General features: G+C 39.3%; 1 protein-coding gene across 3 annotated transcripts in view; it reads left to right on the top strand.

Annotated features, from left to right (window-relative positions):
* TICRR (TOPBP1 interacting checkpoint and replication regulator) overlaps positions 1–18,543 on the top strand; it is a 43,460-nt gene that overhangs the window by 23,208 nt on the left and 1,709 nt on the right. For all 3 annotated transcript variants that reach the window (XR_006737424.1, XR_006737423.1, XM_045561715.1), the window contains exons 8-20: positions 491–642; positions 1,468–1,568; positions 2,190–2,283; positions 2,378–2,457; positions 2,630–2,869; positions 3,706–3,802; positions 6,797–6,854; positions 8,802–8,948; positions 10,703–10,793; positions 12,345–12,403; positions 13,191–13,325; positions 13,883–14,040; positions 16,303–18,454. Coding sequence is in view for 1 of the 3 variants with exons in the window: in XM_045561715.1 (XP_045417671.1) it covers positions 491–642; positions 1,468–1,568; positions 2,190–2,283; positions 2,378–2,457; positions 2,630–2,869; positions 3,706–3,802; positions 6,797–6,854; positions 8,802–8,948; positions 10,703–10,793; positions 12,345–12,403; positions 13,191–13,325; positions 13,883–14,040; positions 16,303–18,454 (3,564 nt within the window). In the remaining 2 variants the exon portion in view is untranslated. The remainder of the gene's footprint in view (positions 1–490; positions 643–1,467; positions 1,569–2,189; positions 2,284–2,377; positions 2,458–2,629; positions 2,870–3,705; positions 3,803–6,796; positions 6,855–8,801; positions 8,949–10,702; positions 10,794–12,344; positions 12,404–13,190; positions 13,326–13,882; positions 14,041–16,302; positions 18,455–18,543) is intronic.

Here is an 18,543-nt window from a genome sequence, read left to right as displayed (position 1 = left end):
GTCACATTGCTGGTATATAGGAAAGTAATGGAGTTTTATATATTAATCTTGTATCCTGCAGCCTTGCTTTAATCATTTGTTCCAGTTTTGTTGTTGATTCTTTCAGATTTTCTACATAGACAATCATGTCATCTGTGAACAAAGTTTTATTTTTTCCTACCCTTAAATTTTTAACTTGTACATATGATTTACAGAGCCTTAAAATCAATCACCTATCTCTGTACTTTCTCAGTCTTCGCACTGTTGACATTTTGGACCAGGTAATTCTTTGTTGTGAGGCTGTCCTGTGCATTGAAGGGTGTTTGACAGCATCCCTGGCTTCTACGCACTAGATGCCAGTAACATCCCCACCTCCACCACCAGTCGTGACAATCCAGACATAGCCAAATGTCCCATGGGAGGCAAAAATCCCTCCCAGTTGACATCCACTGGCTTAAACAATACAAGGACTTGGGCTGGATGTCATAATCAATTTTACTTTTTTTCACAGATTTTAAAACTGAGGAGGAGCTACAATCTTACATACGTGAAAATTATCAAAAGACTGTGGCCACAGGAGAAATCAAGTTGTATTCATGTGCTCGGAACATGATCTCAACTATTAAAATGTTCCTAAAATCAAAAGACACCAAAGAATTAGAAGTAAGGGTCCAACTGTTATTGTTTGTCATAGATGTAGTGGTTGGTTGGTTTTTGGTGGGTTTGATTCATATGTCTCGGAAAAATGTCTATTCCATACATGATTCAACAATGATGAGATGAGAGAGAGAATGAGTATAATTCCAGATCTTGGAAGGTGGATATGGTGAACTGATAAGGCAGAAATCAGAGAAATAGGGTGAGTGTATTTTTCTCCTAATGAAAACTTTCCTCATTTGAGCCATTTGTTAGCTGCATAAATAAAGCCAGTGGTTTTTAATCCCGGCTACACTTTAGAATGAACTAGAATATTTTTTTTTAAATGCTGATTCCTGGCTCCCTCCAGACTAATTGAAACACATCTCTTAGATAGGGACCTGAGCATCTGTACTTTTAAAAAACAGATGATTCCCTAGATGATTCTTATGCACTAGGAGAGTTACAAACCACTGTTTTAGACCATATTCATCGTTTTTATTCATGTTCAAGGGCAAAAGCCGGGTTTCTTCTTTAAAGCAAACAAGAGGATTTGTTTATAATACTCAGGCTTCTCAATCACTACTTTGTGGAACCTTCCTTTTTAGACAGTTCAGATCTGCAGGCTTGCTTCAGCCATGCCCATTTGCTCTCAAATATTAATACTTTTTTACCATGTTCTTTTTAAAGATATAAAGGAATATTCATTTCACTATTTTTTTATTCAAATGAAAGAAGAGGGAAATTTGTAAGGGAATATACTTTGCTTCTTGGGATATTAGTCAGCTGTGAAAGAAATTAGAAATAATGATGAGTAGCTTAATATTCTCTTATATAATTTTGTATTTTCAGGTGAACTGCCTGAATCAAGTAAAAAGTAACCTCTTAAAAACTAGCAAAAGCCTTCGACAGAACCTAGGGAAAAAACTGGACAAGGAAGACAAACTCAGAGAGTAAGTAACTACTTTTTTTTTTAACCATTAACTCCAAAACAAAACTCTGAGATTTGCTCGCATCCATTTACAATGGATTGCCAGTTGCTTAAAGTTGCTTTTGTAGCTGATTTTTATGATGTCCTAATGTGCAGTTTGAGTCACCCATTTCTCTAATAACCACATCAGTACTTAGAGAAGGCACTGGCTCTTCCCCTTTTGGATTATTGTCTTGTTGTTTCTTTTTTTTTTTCTGGAGATAGGGTCTCGCTCTGTCACCCAGGCTATAGTAAGAGTACAGTGGTGTCATCATTGCTCAGTGCAATCTCGAACCCCTGGGCTCAAGTGATCCTCCTGCCTCACCCTCCAGAGTCACTGGGCCTATAGGCACATGCCACCACGCCAGGCTAATTTTTCTATTTTTCTGTTGAGACTGGGTCTCACTGTTGCTCAGGCTGATTTCAACTCCTGGCTTCAAGCAATCCTCCCGCTTCAGCCTCCTAGAGTGCTAGGATTACAGGAGTGAGCCACCACACCCGACCTGGTTGTTGTTTCTTATGTAAACAGATCTATGCTTAAGGAAGGAGCTTTCTGTTAAGTGGCATTCAAAGCAGATATGACCAAATATTTTTCTTTCTCAAGGTGCCAGCTTCAGGTGTTTCTTCGTTTGGAGATGTGTCTGCAGTGCCCTTCAATACTTGAAAGTACAGATGATATGGAGCAAATAGTGGAGGAGGCAAGTAAATAACTTAGTGCCATTGGGGATGTGCCCGAGATGCTTTCAGCTTCCCTGTAGAGGGCACATGATAATTGTTTAAAATCTCTTTCAGATGACAGATTTGCTGCGCACGGTGTGTTTAACTGAGGACTCAGCTTACCTAGCAAAGTTTCTGGAGGAAATTTTGAGACTGTGAGTTTGATAGCTACTAACTTAACTTTAAAATTGTTTTATCAAGAACTACATATGACATTGTCTGAGAATTGTGAAATTGTAAGGGCTATTTCTCAAGCTGGGTGAGGGAGGCAAAAGAGCAGGTGAGATGGTAACTCTCTGTTCCATATTTAACCAATCTCTTCCACAGGTATATTGACTCTATCCCAAAGACACTTGGAAATCTTTATGACAGCCTAGGGTTTATGATTCCTCAGAAGCTGGCTGGTGTTCTTCCTACAGATTTTTTCAGTGATGACTCTATGACACAAGAGAACAAATCACCACTTCTTTCTGTGCCTTTTGTGGCAAGTGCTCATAGATCAGTGTCAGGCAGCACTGAATTTGACCAACTGGAGGAGCTTCGTACCAGATCAGCCAAAAAGAGAAGGTAAGAGCTCGAGAAATCAAAGGAATTACTTGCACTGTTATGGTTCTGACAAAGGGTGTATTTAAACCATGGTCCAATTATGTCTTTGTCCATATAATTTATTGAATTAATAGTCGCCCTTATGTCTAAATCACAGCAAACCATTGGAGTTCCTAACAAGGAGCATCTGACACTTTATATTATCTAGGGAATATACAGTTATGTGTTGCTTAATAATGGGGATGTGTTCTGAGAAATGTGTCCTTGGCGATTTCGCCATTGTGTGAACATCATAGAGTGTACTTACACAAACCTCGATGGTATATATATTTTTATTTATATGTATTTTTTCATATGGAAAACCAAATGTCCCAGCACCATTACTGAATAGGAGTCGTTTCCCCTACTTGATCTACAATGCCAATATCAATTGCTATATATCAGGTTTCTGAATATGCTCCATTATAATCTTATGGGACTACCGCCATATATGGGGTCTGTTACTAAGGGAAATGCCAGTTGCACGTGACTGTTTATTGTGTAGTTCACAAAGCCTTTCTTTACTGTCCACATAAGGTCTCCAGAAACTAGGAGCCTGTTATAAAATTAGCTTAGGGTGTCAGCTTAGTTTTTAAATTTCCCTTGATGCTTTTCATTATTCATAATTAGTTGAATTTATAGGAATAAGTTTAGGAAATTCTGGGGTTGCCTTGTTTTGTTATAAATCCAGGCCAACCCCAAGATAACGGGCTTTTCTTTAAATAATATTTTATTTTAGACCATAGTTCATGCAAATTTAATTACATATAACTTCTATATAGACTCGTGTCATAACTGTTTTTTTCCATTTTTAAAAGGAAAAATGCATTAATAAGACACAAAAGCATTGCTGAGATTTCACAGAATCTTCGACAAATTGAAATTCCCAAAGTGTCCAAGAGAGCTACAAAAAAAGTAAGTAAGCTCCAATAAACAAGAAATTACACTAACAGAATTGATCATTCCAGCTTGAGCTGACAAAGTAAATAAGAATGATAGAAAGTGTCTCTACTTTTAGAAAAGGGACTTCAGAGGATACAGAAATAATACTAAGTATTCTTATGAATGTGTATAAAACTGTAATCCAAGAAATAAAGAAATATGAATTTGTTAAGAGATTAACCATTTTACCCAAGAGTATGATAGTTAGATGTGGAATATGAAGAAAAACAGCAAGTAAAAGTTAGAAATGAATAAATTAATTCAAAGTTTTAATGTAGGTAAGAAAACTCATAAAACAATAACAAAATAGTCATAGAAAAATAACATACAATCATAATAGGACTTTGGTTGCACACCAGAGGTACTTTTCAGTAAGTTATGTTTTACTTCAATAACAATTTTAAAAACAAAAAAAGCAGATGACTGTCATGAAGCCAGTAGTCCCACCTTATCTGCAGGGGATATATTCCAAGACCCTAGTGGATGCCTGAGACTGTGGATAGTATTGAATGAACCCTATATATATTGTTTTTTCCTGTACATATTAATAAACACCTATGATAAAGTTTAATTTATAAATTAGGCACAGTAAGAGACTAACAATAATAACAAAAATAATTATAGCCATATACCGTAATAAAAGTTATGTGAATGTGGTTTCTCTCTCTCAAAATATTAATATCTTATACTGTATTCACCCATTTTGGGGCTGTGGTTGACTGCAGGAAAGTGAAACCTCAGAGAAGGAGGGAATATTGTAATTGATTTTTCTGTGGCAGTAGATAGAAGGACTTGAGGTTTTTATTGGTTGCAATAAAAAGAACTCTAGCTGGAATCTATTTACTCAGTGGAATTAATGTCTTGCTAAGGAAAGAAGGGAGACTAAAAATACAATGGAACTTTTAAGCTGCATGGACTATCCAAGAAGAGTTAAAATTCTATGAGAACTAGTTTTAGAAGCATTAATCATTACGATAATGGTTTGTTCTCTGTTTCTAGATGTTTACAGCTGTCCTTCGGAGTTGGGGGTGGGATTTCTTTTGAGATTTAATGATGTTCACTCTGAATCCAATCCAATCAAAAAATAGGTAGTGGTGTTCACTTTCTTACTATACCTCACCTGTGAATAAAATGCAAATCTTATGTATTTCACAATCCTGATTGAAGAGTATAAAATCCAAAAGTGGATGGCCAAGAGTCATCAGACCTTTATTCCCACTAGATTTTACAACGATTTGCAGATCTGTCTAGGATTCTTTGAAACTTTTGTTTTAGATTGGCCAAGACAGTTTGCTTCTTTAATACCAGATTTACTGAGATCAGGATTTGATTTTGGTTGATAAATAATATTTTCTCATTTCAAAGTCAGTACCATAGATAAGTGACAGTTGTTTAACGGAAATACCAGATGTTAAGTTTTTAATAGAATAAATCTGAGTCCTTTGAAGGATCAATATAGTTAACTCAAAAGCAATGAACTTGTAGTGTATGTGTAGACACATAATATTAATTATGTATATATTAGTTACGTTAATACATATTGATTTCTTTGCATATCTTAACTCCAAAAGAGCACAGTGATTAAAAAAGGGTTTGATCCTGCCCTAGTACCTCCTGGATATACTCTCCTACTTTTTCTTTCAGTTATGTGGATTAACAAGGGTTGACAAACTATTTCTGTAAAGGGCTGGATAGTAAATGTTGTAGCCTTTGCAGGCCATGTAGTCTCTGTAACATCTGCTCAATTATCCTGTTGTAGTAAGAAAGCAGCCAGAGATGATATGTAAACAAATGGGCATGGCTGTGTTTCAATAAAACTTTATTTTCAAAAACAAGAAGTGGCCCAGATTTGCTGACCTCTGGATTAGGAAATTGGATGTACAACATATTTTTACATTGTAATTTAACTCTTTAAAAGGGTTATTACCAACCAATATAAATGACCAAGAATTACCACGTTTCATGTCTTACCAGCAAGATCTTGGTTGTATCACGGAGATCATTTAAGTTTCTGCACATGCATGCTTCAATTATTATAATGGCATAATTAAAAAAAACCAAAACTTTAAAAATCATTCCATTGTTTAGGTGCAACTAAGGTTTAGACTCTTGAATCCTCTACTGTAATAGCAAGTAAATAGCAGTTTGATACAGATACGTTCCTGATAGTAGCCACTCTCTAATCAATTTATATGACTTTTCCCTTATTTTTTAGATATAAAAGATATAAAGTTGAAACATATAAAGTTAAAAATTAGAGTGTCCCTTCTCATCCATTCTTCAGAAGTAATCACCAATGACATTTTGTTGTGTATATTTCTAGGCCGTTTTCTGTATGTACCAATAACAACAAAACTGTATACTTATCTGTTATATACACACATATACGTAAACATTAAAAAAGATTTACTGTACTTATTATTCTGCTTTTTGCTTTTATTTATGTTTTCTTTTTCCCCATCACACAGATCTCTTTCCTGTGCTAATACAGGTTGAGTATCTTTTATCCAAAATCCTTGGGACAAGAAGTGTTTTAGACTTCGGATTTTTTTTGCATTTTAGAATATTTGCATTATGTATACTTGCTGGTTTAACATCCCAACTCTGGAAATCTGAAATACTCCAATGAGCATTTCCTTTGAGTGTCATGTCAGTTCTCAAAAAGTTTTGGATTTTGGAGGTTTTAGAGTTAGGGATGCTCAACCTATATATATAGGTCTTACTTATTCTTTTAATGTCTGCATTGGATGGGTGTATACTGTATTTAATTGTTTTATTTTTACAGGCATTTATGGCGTTTCTGTTTTATATTATTACAAATCCAGCTGAGAGTGTCTTTGGAATATATCTATTTTTGTGCATTCTAAAGGGAACTTGCAAGGGTCAAAGGGCTCGTATGAAATTTTTATTTTTTTATTATAATGAATGCCTATTTAAATTTTCTTTTTGGATTTTTTCATCTTTCAGGAGAACTCTCACCCTGCTCTTCAGCAGCCTCCACTCCCAGTGAAAGATACAGTACAAGGTATACTTTGTTTTCTCAGTGTATGCATTTATCCACTAGAATGACGAATTATCTTGATTGTATGCATTTAAACAGCTAAATACAGTTTTAAATTGTGGCTTTATGACATTGTTGGTTAATAATAGATGTCCTAATACCATACCCCAGGAAAATAATGTAGTTACATGGTCTCAAAATATTGTACTCTACAAAATTACTGGCCTGAAATATTTTAAAAACACCATTTTACGAAAGCAAAAAGAAAGAAAAGAGGCAGTAGAACTGTTTTATATGAAAGGAGTTTGAGCTGACAGCTAAATGCACTTCATGATCCCCACCTGGATCTTAAAATTTAGGGGGAAACAAGCTAGAAAAGATATTATTGAAACAATTGGAGCAATTTGAAGAAGGAATTTATGCTAGATAATATTGTATCAATGTTAAAAATATTTTGAGTGTAATAATGGCATTGGGGTTATGTGGGAGAATGTCCTTGTTCTTGGGAGATACATGCTGACCTATAGGGAACAATTATATGTTTGCAACTTATTCTCCAGTGTTCAGGGGGGAAAATTGTATATATGTAGAGAGAGAGATGGAGAAAAAAATTGTTGACAATTGGAGAATTTTAGCAATGAGTATATGTTTATTTTATTCTTTGAAAGTTTCTGTAGATATTAAACTTTTCAAAACATTGGGAAAAATAGAAAATAACAAATCAAATTTGGTATGAAGGTCATAAATCAGTTTCACGGGCAGCTTAAGTCAGGTAACAGTAACTCTTATAATGAAGATAGAGTAACAATTTTTGAAACTTTGTTGTATGTTTTTGATGTTCTTAATGTTTTTGTCATTGGTGGGTAAACAAAAGGCCTGCTCCTAGTTTATGGATCCTGGATTATTTGGTTTTTATTTAAGTGTTTGCTCTTAGAAGAATTCACCCTTGGTGACTTTTTAAATCGCCTCCACTAAGCTATCTTACTTAAGATTAAGGTGTCATCTTACTAGGTTTGTCAAGTATTTCTCAATTTTTCAGCTATTTTTTATAACTTTGAGTCTAAACTCTCATGCTTTGGAGTCAAAAAGAAAATTTAAATTAATACAGCAGATTAGTAAAATAGTGAGAAAAAGAATGAAATCTGTGGAATTGAACAGTTTCTCTACTCAAGGCTGAGCTGAATACAAAGCAACAAAAAGGTCCAAGATGAGAAAAATAATCAAAAATAAAAAGTGACTGTGACCTATATTAGCCATCCTTTTACTTACAGTGAGTAAAGCTTCTAATTTAATAAGTGATGTGGGCTTTCCTTGTGTTCCTAGAAGTTGTATTTAAATTGAATTTGTAATGGAATACTATGGACAACTGTATACCAACAAATTAGGTAACCTAGATGAAATGGACAAATTCCTAGGAAGACCCAAACTACAGAAAACAGACTCAAGAAGAAATAGAAAATCTGAATAGATCTATAATAAGTGCAAAGATTGAATTAGTTATCAAAAAATTACCCACAAAGAAATCCCCAGGACTAGATGGCTTCACTGCTGAAGTCTACCTAATATTTAAAAAAGAATTAACACCTTAGAATTTATTATGGTCAACTGAATTTTTGTCAGAGCTCCAAGACAATTCAATGGGGAATAAGTGGTCTTGAACAAATGGTGCTGAGACAACATGCACAAGAATGATATTGGACCCCTACCTCATGCAAAAAATATACCAAATTTTTTTGAATTTGTAAGAATACTTTTAATTCATCATAGGAATGTACTATTTAAGGAAATCTTGCTAGTAAATGTAAATATAGTAGTCTGTCTATAGAGTAGTTTCCTTAAGCAGCTTCTCTGTTTTGGATATCTTTTTTTCTTTCTTTCTTGGATTTATTGGTAATAATATTTGGTTTTTTCTTTTCTTAATTTTTCACTTTTTTGCTTTCTTTCTTTTTTTAATTTTGGTGATGCTTTCAGAAGTGACTAAAGTTCGAAGAAATCTCTTCAACCAGCAAATGCTTTCTCCTTCAAAGAGATCACTAAAGCGGGGGTTGCCTAGAAGCCATTCTGTGTCAGCTGTGGAAGGTCTAGAATATAAACTTGACAATTTTAAGAAGACTAAAGGTACTACATTTCATGGTAACCAAGAAAAAGGGGGTTCTTTCTGTAAGTTTGGTAGTGCTCTTTCATTCCTGATTTATTAGTTTGAGTCTTACTGCTTTTTTTCTTGGTCAGTTAAGCTAAAAGTTTGTCAATTTTGTTGATCTTTTCAAAGTACTTTTGGTATCATTGACTTTTCTCTATTGTTTTTATAATCTCTATTTTTTTTTTTTTGAGACACAGTCTCACTCTGTTGCCCAGGCTAGAGTGCCATGGTGTCAGCCTAGCTCACAGCAACCTCAAACTCCTGGGATCAAGCAATCCTACTGCCTCAGCCTCCCAAGTAGCTGAGACTACAGGAATGCGCCACCATGCCATGCTAATTTTTTCTATATATATTTTTAGTTATCCAGCTAATTTCTTTCTATTTTGTTAGTAGAAACCAGGTCTCGCTCTTGCTCAGGCTGGTCTTGAACTCCTGAGCTCAAACGATCCTCCCGCCTCGGCCTCCCAGAGTGCTAGGATTACAGGTGTGAGCCACTGCGCCTGGCCTGTAATCTCTATCTCATTATTTCCTTACCCCTACTTGCTTTGGTTTTTGTTTCCTCTTTTGCAAATTTTTTAAGGTGAAGTTTAGATTATTGATTTGAGATCCTTTTTTTTGAGACACAGTCTCACTCTGTCCCCCAGGGTAGAATGCAGTGGCATCTTCATAGCTCACTGCAACCTCAAACTCCTGGCCTCAAGCAATCCTCCTGCCTCAGCCTCCTGAGTAGCTGGGACTACAGGTGCACACCACCACACCCGGCTAACTTTTTCTATTTTTAGTAGAGACTGGGTCTCGCTCTTGCTCAGCCTGGTCTGGAACTCTTGATCTCAAGCAGTCCTCCGGCCTCAGCCTCCCAGAGTGCTAGGGTTACAGGTGTGAGCCACTGCACCCAGCCAAGATCTTCTTTTTTTAATACAGGCATTTACAACCACAAAGCACTGCTTTATCTGTATCTTGTAAATTTTGTATGATGTGTTTTCATTTTCATCATCTCAAAATATTTTCTAACTTCCCTTGTGGTTTCTTCTTTGACCCATTGGTATTTAGCAGCGTATTAGTTTCCATGTATTTGTGTTTCCCAGATTCACTTGTTATTGATTCTAGTTTCATTTTATTGTGATTGGAGAACATACTTTGTATGATTTCAATCCTAAATTTGAAACTTGGTTTATGGTCTAACATTTGGCTTATCCTGGGAAATATTCCATGTGTGCTTGAGAAGAATGTGTATTTTGCTCTTGTTGGGTGAAGTGTTCTATAGGCGTATGTGTTAGGTCTAGTTGGTTTATGGTGTTGTTCAAGTCTTCTGTTTCCTTGTTGAAGTTCTGTTTAATTGTTCTATCCATTATTGAAAGTGGAATATTAAAGTCTCCAACTATTATTGTTGAATTATCCATTTCTCCCTTCAGTTGTCAGTTTTTGCTACATATACTTTGGGACTCTTGTCTGGTGTGTGTGTGTTTATAGTTGTTACATCTCCTGATCAAATGAACATTTTATCAATATATAATGTACTTTGTCTCGTAACCTTTTACAGCTTGATGATAATATAGCCACCCCACTTCTTTTGCTATCCTTTTACTTTCAAGCTATGTCTTTTTATCTAAATTGAATCTCCAGTCCAGCTAGGTGACAAGCCATATAGGCATCAAACAGCTCCCTCTGTCTTACTACTGCTTCTCAGTAAGGTTAAGTGAAATTTATAATTGAGGCTGCTTTTACATTTTAGGTCATCACAAATTGCTGACTAAGAATGTGGCCGAGACGCCAGTCCATAAGCAAATCTCCAGAAGGCTGCTTCAGAGACAAATCAAGGGCAGGTGAGTGATGTCCTTGTCCAGGCTTCTTCACACACCTGCACCACCTTCATAACAACCTTGTGGGCCACTGCTTGCCTTCTCTTAACCTGTGTGACTTAAATCTTAACTGCATTGCTTACACCCAAAGAGCGTTCTATAAATTCTGTATGAGGGTAAGAGAACCATACAGGGTGTACTCTTGTCTGGCTTCTTTCACCCAGCATAATTGTCTTAAGATTTATCCATGTTGTTGCATGTAATAGTTCATACCTTATTGCTGAGTAGTATTTCATTGAATGGATATTCCATAATTTTTAAATCCATTCATCTGTTGACATGGGGAAGGCTGGAAGTCTAGGATCCTACCTCGGCCTTTGCTGATGGAGGTGTGGGTAGGGCTGCAGTTTTTTCCATGGTGCTTAACTGCAGTAGGGTAGTTATCATCTGAAAGTTTTTTGTCTTGCTTGGCTGCTGCTTTCCTGCTGCTTTGGCTTGAGAGAGCTCTTTCCTTGGGCATTTTTTATCTGTTCCTGTTGGTGTATCCAGGTTGTCAACTTCTCCTGCACCCGCACTGGGGTATATGCAGCAAAAATAAAACCCAGGGAGCTCACTACCCTGTGTATTGTGAAGGCCCCGAGGTCCCAAGCCAGATATTGTCTTCTCTCCACCTATCGGAGTCATCTTCTGTTTCTTTTATATATAATGCCAAGGGGGTTTTGGCTGTATTTTCAAGGGGAATAGGGAGAAGTGTGCCACTTCATCTTGTCAAGAATCCATCTTGGCTGGGCGCAGTGGCTCACGCCTGTAATCCTAGCCCTCTGGGAGGCCGAGGCGGGTGGATTGCTCGAGGTCAGGAGTTCGAGACCAGCCTGAGCAAGAGCGAGACCTCGTCTCTACTAAAAATAGAAATAAATTATCTGGCCAACTAAAATATATATATAGAAAAAATTAGCTGGACATGGTGGCGCATGCCTGTAGTCCCAGCTACTGGGGAGGCTGAGGCAGTAGGATCGCTTAAGCCCAGGAGTTTGAGGTTGCTGTGAGCTAGGCTGATGCCACGGCACTCACTCTAGCCCGGGCAACAGAGCGAGACTCTGTCTCAAAAAAAAAAAGAATCCATCTTGACATTGTTTGTGTACAAATTTTACACACTTGTGAAAGTTTATAGGATAAGATGCAAAAAGTGAAATTAGCATATCAGAGGATATATATTTTTTTAACTGATTTTTTAAATAAAGCCCTTGACAAATTGGCAGAAATTAAGGCTCTTAAACAGAAATTTGAATGTTGCTGCTCATTACTGTTGCAGTCTGCTACTTAGTATAATTTTTTAAAACATTAGTGGAATTTAAAATGTTAATCTATTTTTAAGTAAACTTTGATGTAAAATTGCTTTCAAAAAATAAACATTCTAACCATCTCACTCTGAACAATAATCGTATGAGAGTGCTGACCAATATTTGTGTTATCAAACCCTGTGTCTTTGTTACTTTGTTAGATGAGAAGCTCTCTCTTTAATGTGCATTGATTACAAGTGATATCGAATAATCTTTGTGCTTGTTGTTCCTCAAGATCCTCTGATCCTGGTCTTGATATTGATGTTGTTGAAGAGTCCCCTGAAAAGGGAAATGGTGAGTGTCACCTTTTTTTTTTTAATGCATTCTACCTAGCTTCTATGAAAACCTTTCTGCACTTGTATTGTCACTCTGCATACCTTAAGATATTTTACAGAAATTGTGATGGCTCTGGGTCCACAATATAGCTCAGTAAGTATTTAAAAGTGACTGTTCTTTTACACAGAATTTAGCAAGAATTTCTGGAGAAGAAATAATTTTACACAATAGATTTCCAATTCAGAGTGAGGGCTCAGCTACCGTGTTGTACAGTGGTTTATTTTTAAAATATACATGACAAAGGAGGGGTTTTTAAAAACTAACTTCTTTTTTTAATTATTCAAGTAATTCATATTTGTTGTGGAAAAAAATCAGAAAATATAGAGAAGCCAAAATTTTAAAAATCATTTGATAATTCCACAACTCAGGAATACTCTGTTAATATTTTAACATACATTCTTACTGCTATTATTTCTATACAAATATGTATAATATATATTATACATATGAGACCTAACCTGCATACCTTTTTTCACCCTACATTATGCTTAAAGGTGGCAGTTTATGAGACTTCTGAAGGTGACAGTCTTTTGTGTCAGTGTTTTTTTTAATATGTTTGTTGGGACCAGGTATTAAACCCCTCTTAGCTTTTTAGGAGATACTTCAGAAGCCTCTTAAAGCCAGTGGTTTGTTGAATTTCCATCTTGTATGTGGTATTGTATACATTTTGCCCATTTCTGACAACATGGGAAAATATCAAGCTTATAGTTCTCTCTAGTTACTTACTGTGGTTCTGGTTTTACAGAAATAAGTTTGAGACGAAGTCCTCGAATCAAGCAGTTGTCACTTAGCAGGACAAATTCTGGTTCCTTCTATTCTTTGTCTCAGCCAAAGTCTCGAAGTGTGCAAAGAGTCTACTCATTCCAGCAAGACAAGTCAGGTAACAACACGGGCCCATCTGTCTTCACTAGTCTGTGCTTTAGAGAAAAAAAGCATGAAATGTGACATTTTCTTTCTTGACATTGGAAAGTAGAATAGGCATGTGTAGTTGAGGTTCAGGGCAATAACTAGGTGAATCCATATCCTTTGTAATAAGTCATCCCTTGGATTCATATCAAGAAGAAATTAACCGTAATTTTTGTGATACAGCCAAATCCTGAGGTGTGTAAGTATCCCAGGTGGAAGGTGATATCTGTTTTTATTTTATTCATTCTTTTATCCATGATTAGCGTGGTGAATAGATATGTGTTTTTATATTTATAAATTATTTCAATTGCCCACATTTTCTAACATAGGAGCTGGGGTTAATATGCAGTCTTATTAAAATTCAGGGAGGCAGCAATCATTGCATTGCTGGCATAATTAGGTGGGATTTTTTTCCCCCAGTTGCTCTCAAAAATAATTGTCTTCTTTCTTGTACAGACTGGCTGTTTTAATAGAATTGGGAGGGCAGGAGTTGAGAAAGAATTAAATATTATTGCTATTTTTTACTTACAGACCAAAGAGAAAATTCTCCAGTTCAAAGTATTCGGTCTCCCAAGAGGCTTCTTTTTGGGGCAATGTCTGAGATGATCAGCCCCTCAGAGAAGGGTTCAGCCCTAATTAAAAGGCCTTCAAGAAACACGTTGGGTTCAGAGATACCTACAGCTTACCAGGTATGAAGTTTCTGTAATGTTTATTTTTTTTTTTTTTTTTTTTTTGAGACAGAGTCTCACTTTGTTGCCCGGGCTAGAGTGAGTGCCGTGGCATCAGCCTAGCTCACAGCAACCTCAGACTCCTGGGCTTAAGCGATCCTACTGCCTCAGCCTCCCGAGTAGCTGGGACTACAGGCATGAGCCACCATGCCCGGCTAATTTTTTTTTTGTATATATATTTTTAGTTGGCCAGATAATTTCTTTCTATTTTTGGTAGAGACGGGGTCTCACTCTTGCTCAGGCTGGTCTCGAACTCCTGACCTCGAGCGATCCACCCGCCTCGGCCTCCCAGAGCTAGGATTACAGGCGTGAGCCACCGCGCCCGGCCTGTAATGTTTAAAATTGTATAGTCTCATGGAACACACAAGAGACATGGCCAAGGAACCCATAGTGTCCATCAGGGAAGAGAAAGCAGGTGATCTATAGGTAATGATAGAGATTTGGGGTGGTTGGGGTAAGCCACGAGAATGATTACCGGGCACATGGAAACTTAAAAAAGCAACAGGTTTGGCTGAAGCCACAGTGGTGGGGAGGAGAGAGAGATGGTCTCATCTACTCTCTTGGCTTCAGCTGTCATTCATATCATATACTACACACACACACACACACACATATGTAAAATACACTATATATTCTTTTTTATCATATTCTCTCTCTCTCTCTCTCTCTCTCTATGTATATATAGATAGATAGATAGATAGATAGATCTCATTCCAAAATGTATAGCAGTCACTCATCTGTCTCTGTTTGATTGCCCACTCGATATAGTCACCCATATTAGAAACCTGGCAGTCATCCTCCCCTGGGCATAGCCAATCCATCAAGGCCTGCCCGTTTTATTTACAAACTGACTCCCGTATCCACCCCCTCTTCTCCATTCCTGCAATTCTTACTCCGGTTCACTTCTACCTGAAACATTTCAACAGCCTTTTCCCTCTCAAATCCATCCTCAAGCCAGAGGTCAAAGTGTTCTTTCTGAAACATTCATCTGACTTTGCTTAAAGCTCTATAGACACCCTCTGCTAAAGCAAGGTTTTCTAAGTTTCCTAACATGGAAGCTTTGTGTTCAAAAGTAATAATCTTTATTTGGAAACCCAGTAAATTGCTTAGAGCTTGGGGAGGACACAGAGCTCTGAGAAGGGTTTGAAAACTACAGATCTACACAACCATGGTCGCTCTCCTCCCCCAGGCAGGCCAAGTCCTCCATCGTCTGGTCCCTGCAGGCCTGGTGGCCTCAGCCCTCACCCCTGCCCACTTCACACTCCACTTTCCCGGCAACCTCAGGCCACACATTCTCCTGCACAGGACTGCTCGTTTTCATGTTCGTGCCTTTGCTCATATTGTTTTCTATACCTAAAGTCCCTTCCCCCCCACTTTTCCGTCCTTTGCCTTCCCCTGCTGACAGCCATTCTTGAAGATCTGACTCACTAGTCCTTCCAACCTTCTCGCTAGCTGGGCCAGGCAGCCCCCCTTTGTGTTCCATAATGCCCCTTGCATGTCCCTGTCATTGTGTCAGCCACACCTGTCTGTACGCTGCTAAACATGGAATGCCAGCTAGATTCCTTTTTGACACAATCAAGTAAGGTTGTAGAAAAGATAGGCGTTTGACTTCTTACCTGTTGGAGTTTTTGACTACACTTTTGCAAGAAGGAAGGGAAATTTTTTTGTTGGGTAGCATCTTTTCTGAGACATAATCTTTGTTGCTGTGCTTTATATATCTGTATGTTCCATCTGCATATAGCCCCCCCCATACACTGCCTGGCACACAGTAGGTGTTTAGTAAGCACATGCTGAGTGAAGTGAACAGCAGATGAGGGGGCTGCTGGAGGCTGTGTTGGGCGAAGGTCAGAAGCAGTTGTCTGGTTTGAAGAGGGAAGACCTGGTAGATTGCTTCAGGTGGTAGGATGATTCAGTTAGAGGCAAAGCGTGGTTTAGTTGTAGTAGGCAAATTATTAAAATTATTTGTTCTTAGGGGAACAAACTAAAATTGGATACAGTGTTTGGTCCTAGGAAAAGGAGACAAGTAAAATCTGAGTCATGTTATAGAGAGGGAAATGGATCTCTATTTGCAATTTCCAACTTTAGATAATTCCTTTGGCTGACTATAAATCTCCCATTTGCTTTTCTAATTGTCTTTCTAATTGTCTTAGAGATTACTAAAACGCTTTTCAGAGAATATGGCTTATGATATTCAAACACAAAAATAAACATTTTTCTTTTCAGACTCCCAAGAAGAGTTACCAGAAATCTCCAACCTTTCCTAAAACTACACCAAGAAGGTTCCCTCGTACACCACAAACTCCATCATACACTCCAGAAAGGCTGCAAAAATCCCCTGCAGAAATGACACCTGCAAAGCAGACAATTTTTAAAGAGTCCTTAAAAAACTCTTCCTTACATGGCTGTGACTCACCATTGGGTTCAAAAATCACTCCTCAGAAAAGATACTCCCTGGCAAAAGAAGGTGCCTCTCTTGAAACAGAGATACCAAGAACTCCCAAAAGGCAAGGTGCTCAGCCGCCTGGGCGTTTGCTGAGTTGTACTTGGCCGCATTCAGTGAGTTCCGGTCTAGATAGCTCCTCCTGTCCGGCATCCCCAGCCCCATCGACTGCCCGGCCGAAGCGTGACTGTCTGACTCCCGGCAGCCACTCTCTCAGAACACCTCCGAGAGCAGCAGCCTTCCCAGAAACACCTCCGAATCAAAAACGCCAGAAGCCTCATGTGCCCAGAGCTTCCAAGGCAGAAGCACCAGCCCAGATACTAAAGGACGAAGCTGTCAAAACCCCAAAGAGACCAGGGAATACACCGGTGATCTCTTCCCCACCTATTACTCCAAAGAAACTACATACCTCTCCTTTATGTGATATTTCCAAGAGTCCCTTTAGGAAATCTTTGCTAGAGTCTTCTCCCCCTGGAGATCTGGATTGGAAAAAGCCCCAGATATCATCCAGTGTAGCCACATCTCTCTCCTGTCCTGTTCCCTCATCTCCCCCCACAATCTCACAGATAGCTACATCTGATACAGTCCCCCCACCATCCCCTTCCCAAACTAGGAAACGGTGTAGAAACACCTCTAATCCTGAGAGGAGCTTCCTGGAGCGCCAGCCTGACACCTCTGCTGCTCCTGGGCTTGGCGCAACTGACAGCCCCGTCTCCACCACAGACTCTAGAAAGGACCAGAAGCGGGTAGGCCTGTCTCCTCGGTCTCCTCTTAAAAGACGGAGCCACCCAGGCACTGGTTTTGGGAATGACTGCCATGTGTCCTCTCCTTTGCTCATTACAAGTGACACAGAGTATCTCACTCTCCTCGATGAAGCTGAACAAAATGGCAGTGATAACGTGCAAGGTAACATCTCACCAGTGGAAGAAGGTGAGGGGCTAAGGACAGTGGTTGCCGATGAGAAGCCTTCTCTGTCTCACGCTGGGATTCCTCCGTCTCCTCCTTCCTCTGGGCCCAGCTCTCCTCTGACACCCTCCTACGACCTGTGCCGTACTGCGGACAGAAGGCAGCGCCGGGCTGCAGCACAGCTGGAGAACCCACAGGCACCAGCCTGGCATTCCAAAGCCTCTGCCAGCTTGCAGACCTACGAAGTTGAGCTGGAGATGCAAGCTTCTGGCCTTCCCAAGCTTCGGATTAAAAAGATAGACCCCAGCTCTTTGTTAGAAGCCGAGTGCCTAAGAAAGGAGGAAAGCTGTCTGGGAGAGGAGAGCTTCTGCCCAGGTCTCAGCATGCCCAGGGGCAGCAGGGCCTCAGGCAAACCCGAACCCACCTACGTGTCGCCCCCCTGCCTCCGCCCCTCCCACAGCACGCCCGGCAAGAGTGGGAGGCAAACCTACATCTGCCAGTCCTGTACCCCCACCCGCTGCCCCTCTAGTACCCCCTCTCCCTTTCAGACAGATGTTGGGGTTCCTTGGACACCATCCCCCAAGCACAGTGGGAAGATAACTCCTGACACAATTAAAGACTGGCCCAGGAGGAAGAGGGCGGTGGACTGCAGTGCCGGCCCCTCTGCTGGAAGAGGCGAGGTCAGCACAGACCTTTCTGGGAGCCTGTGGTTGCTGGATCCCGAGGGAAATGAGCGGGGCCTTGAAGTTAGCATCCACAAGGCTCCCATCTTGGAGGATTTCGAGCTCGAGGGGGTGTGTCAGCTGCCAGACCAATCGCCCCCCAGGAACAGTGTGCCTAAGGCTGAGGAAGCCACCTCATGGGGGCAGTTGGGGTTGAGTTCCAGGAAGAGACACCTGTCTGCCAAGGAAGAAGCTGAGTATGGAGCCAAAAGAGTGTGTGACAACCTGAGAGAAGACTCAGAGAGGTCTCCAAGTTCAAGTATGCAACAGCTCCCCTCCATAGGAGACGATGAGGTGTTTGTTCCTGGTGAGTTTGTCTTTGAAACCCACTTGCCATGGTTTCTGTTGGGCAGGGTGTTTGGGGAGGAGGCATTTGCAGTTGCTTCTTAGGAAGGC

This window comes from Lemur catta, chromosome 9 (genome assembly GCF_020740605.2).
Source record: "Lemur catta isolate mLemCat1 chromosome 9, mLemCat1.pri, whole genome shotgun sequence".
In the NCBI taxonomy this organism is placed as follows: Eukaryota; Metazoa; Chordata; class Mammalia; order Primates; family Lemuridae; genus Lemur; species Lemur catta.
This window is presented reverse-complemented; position numbering and strand designations above follow the sequence as displayed.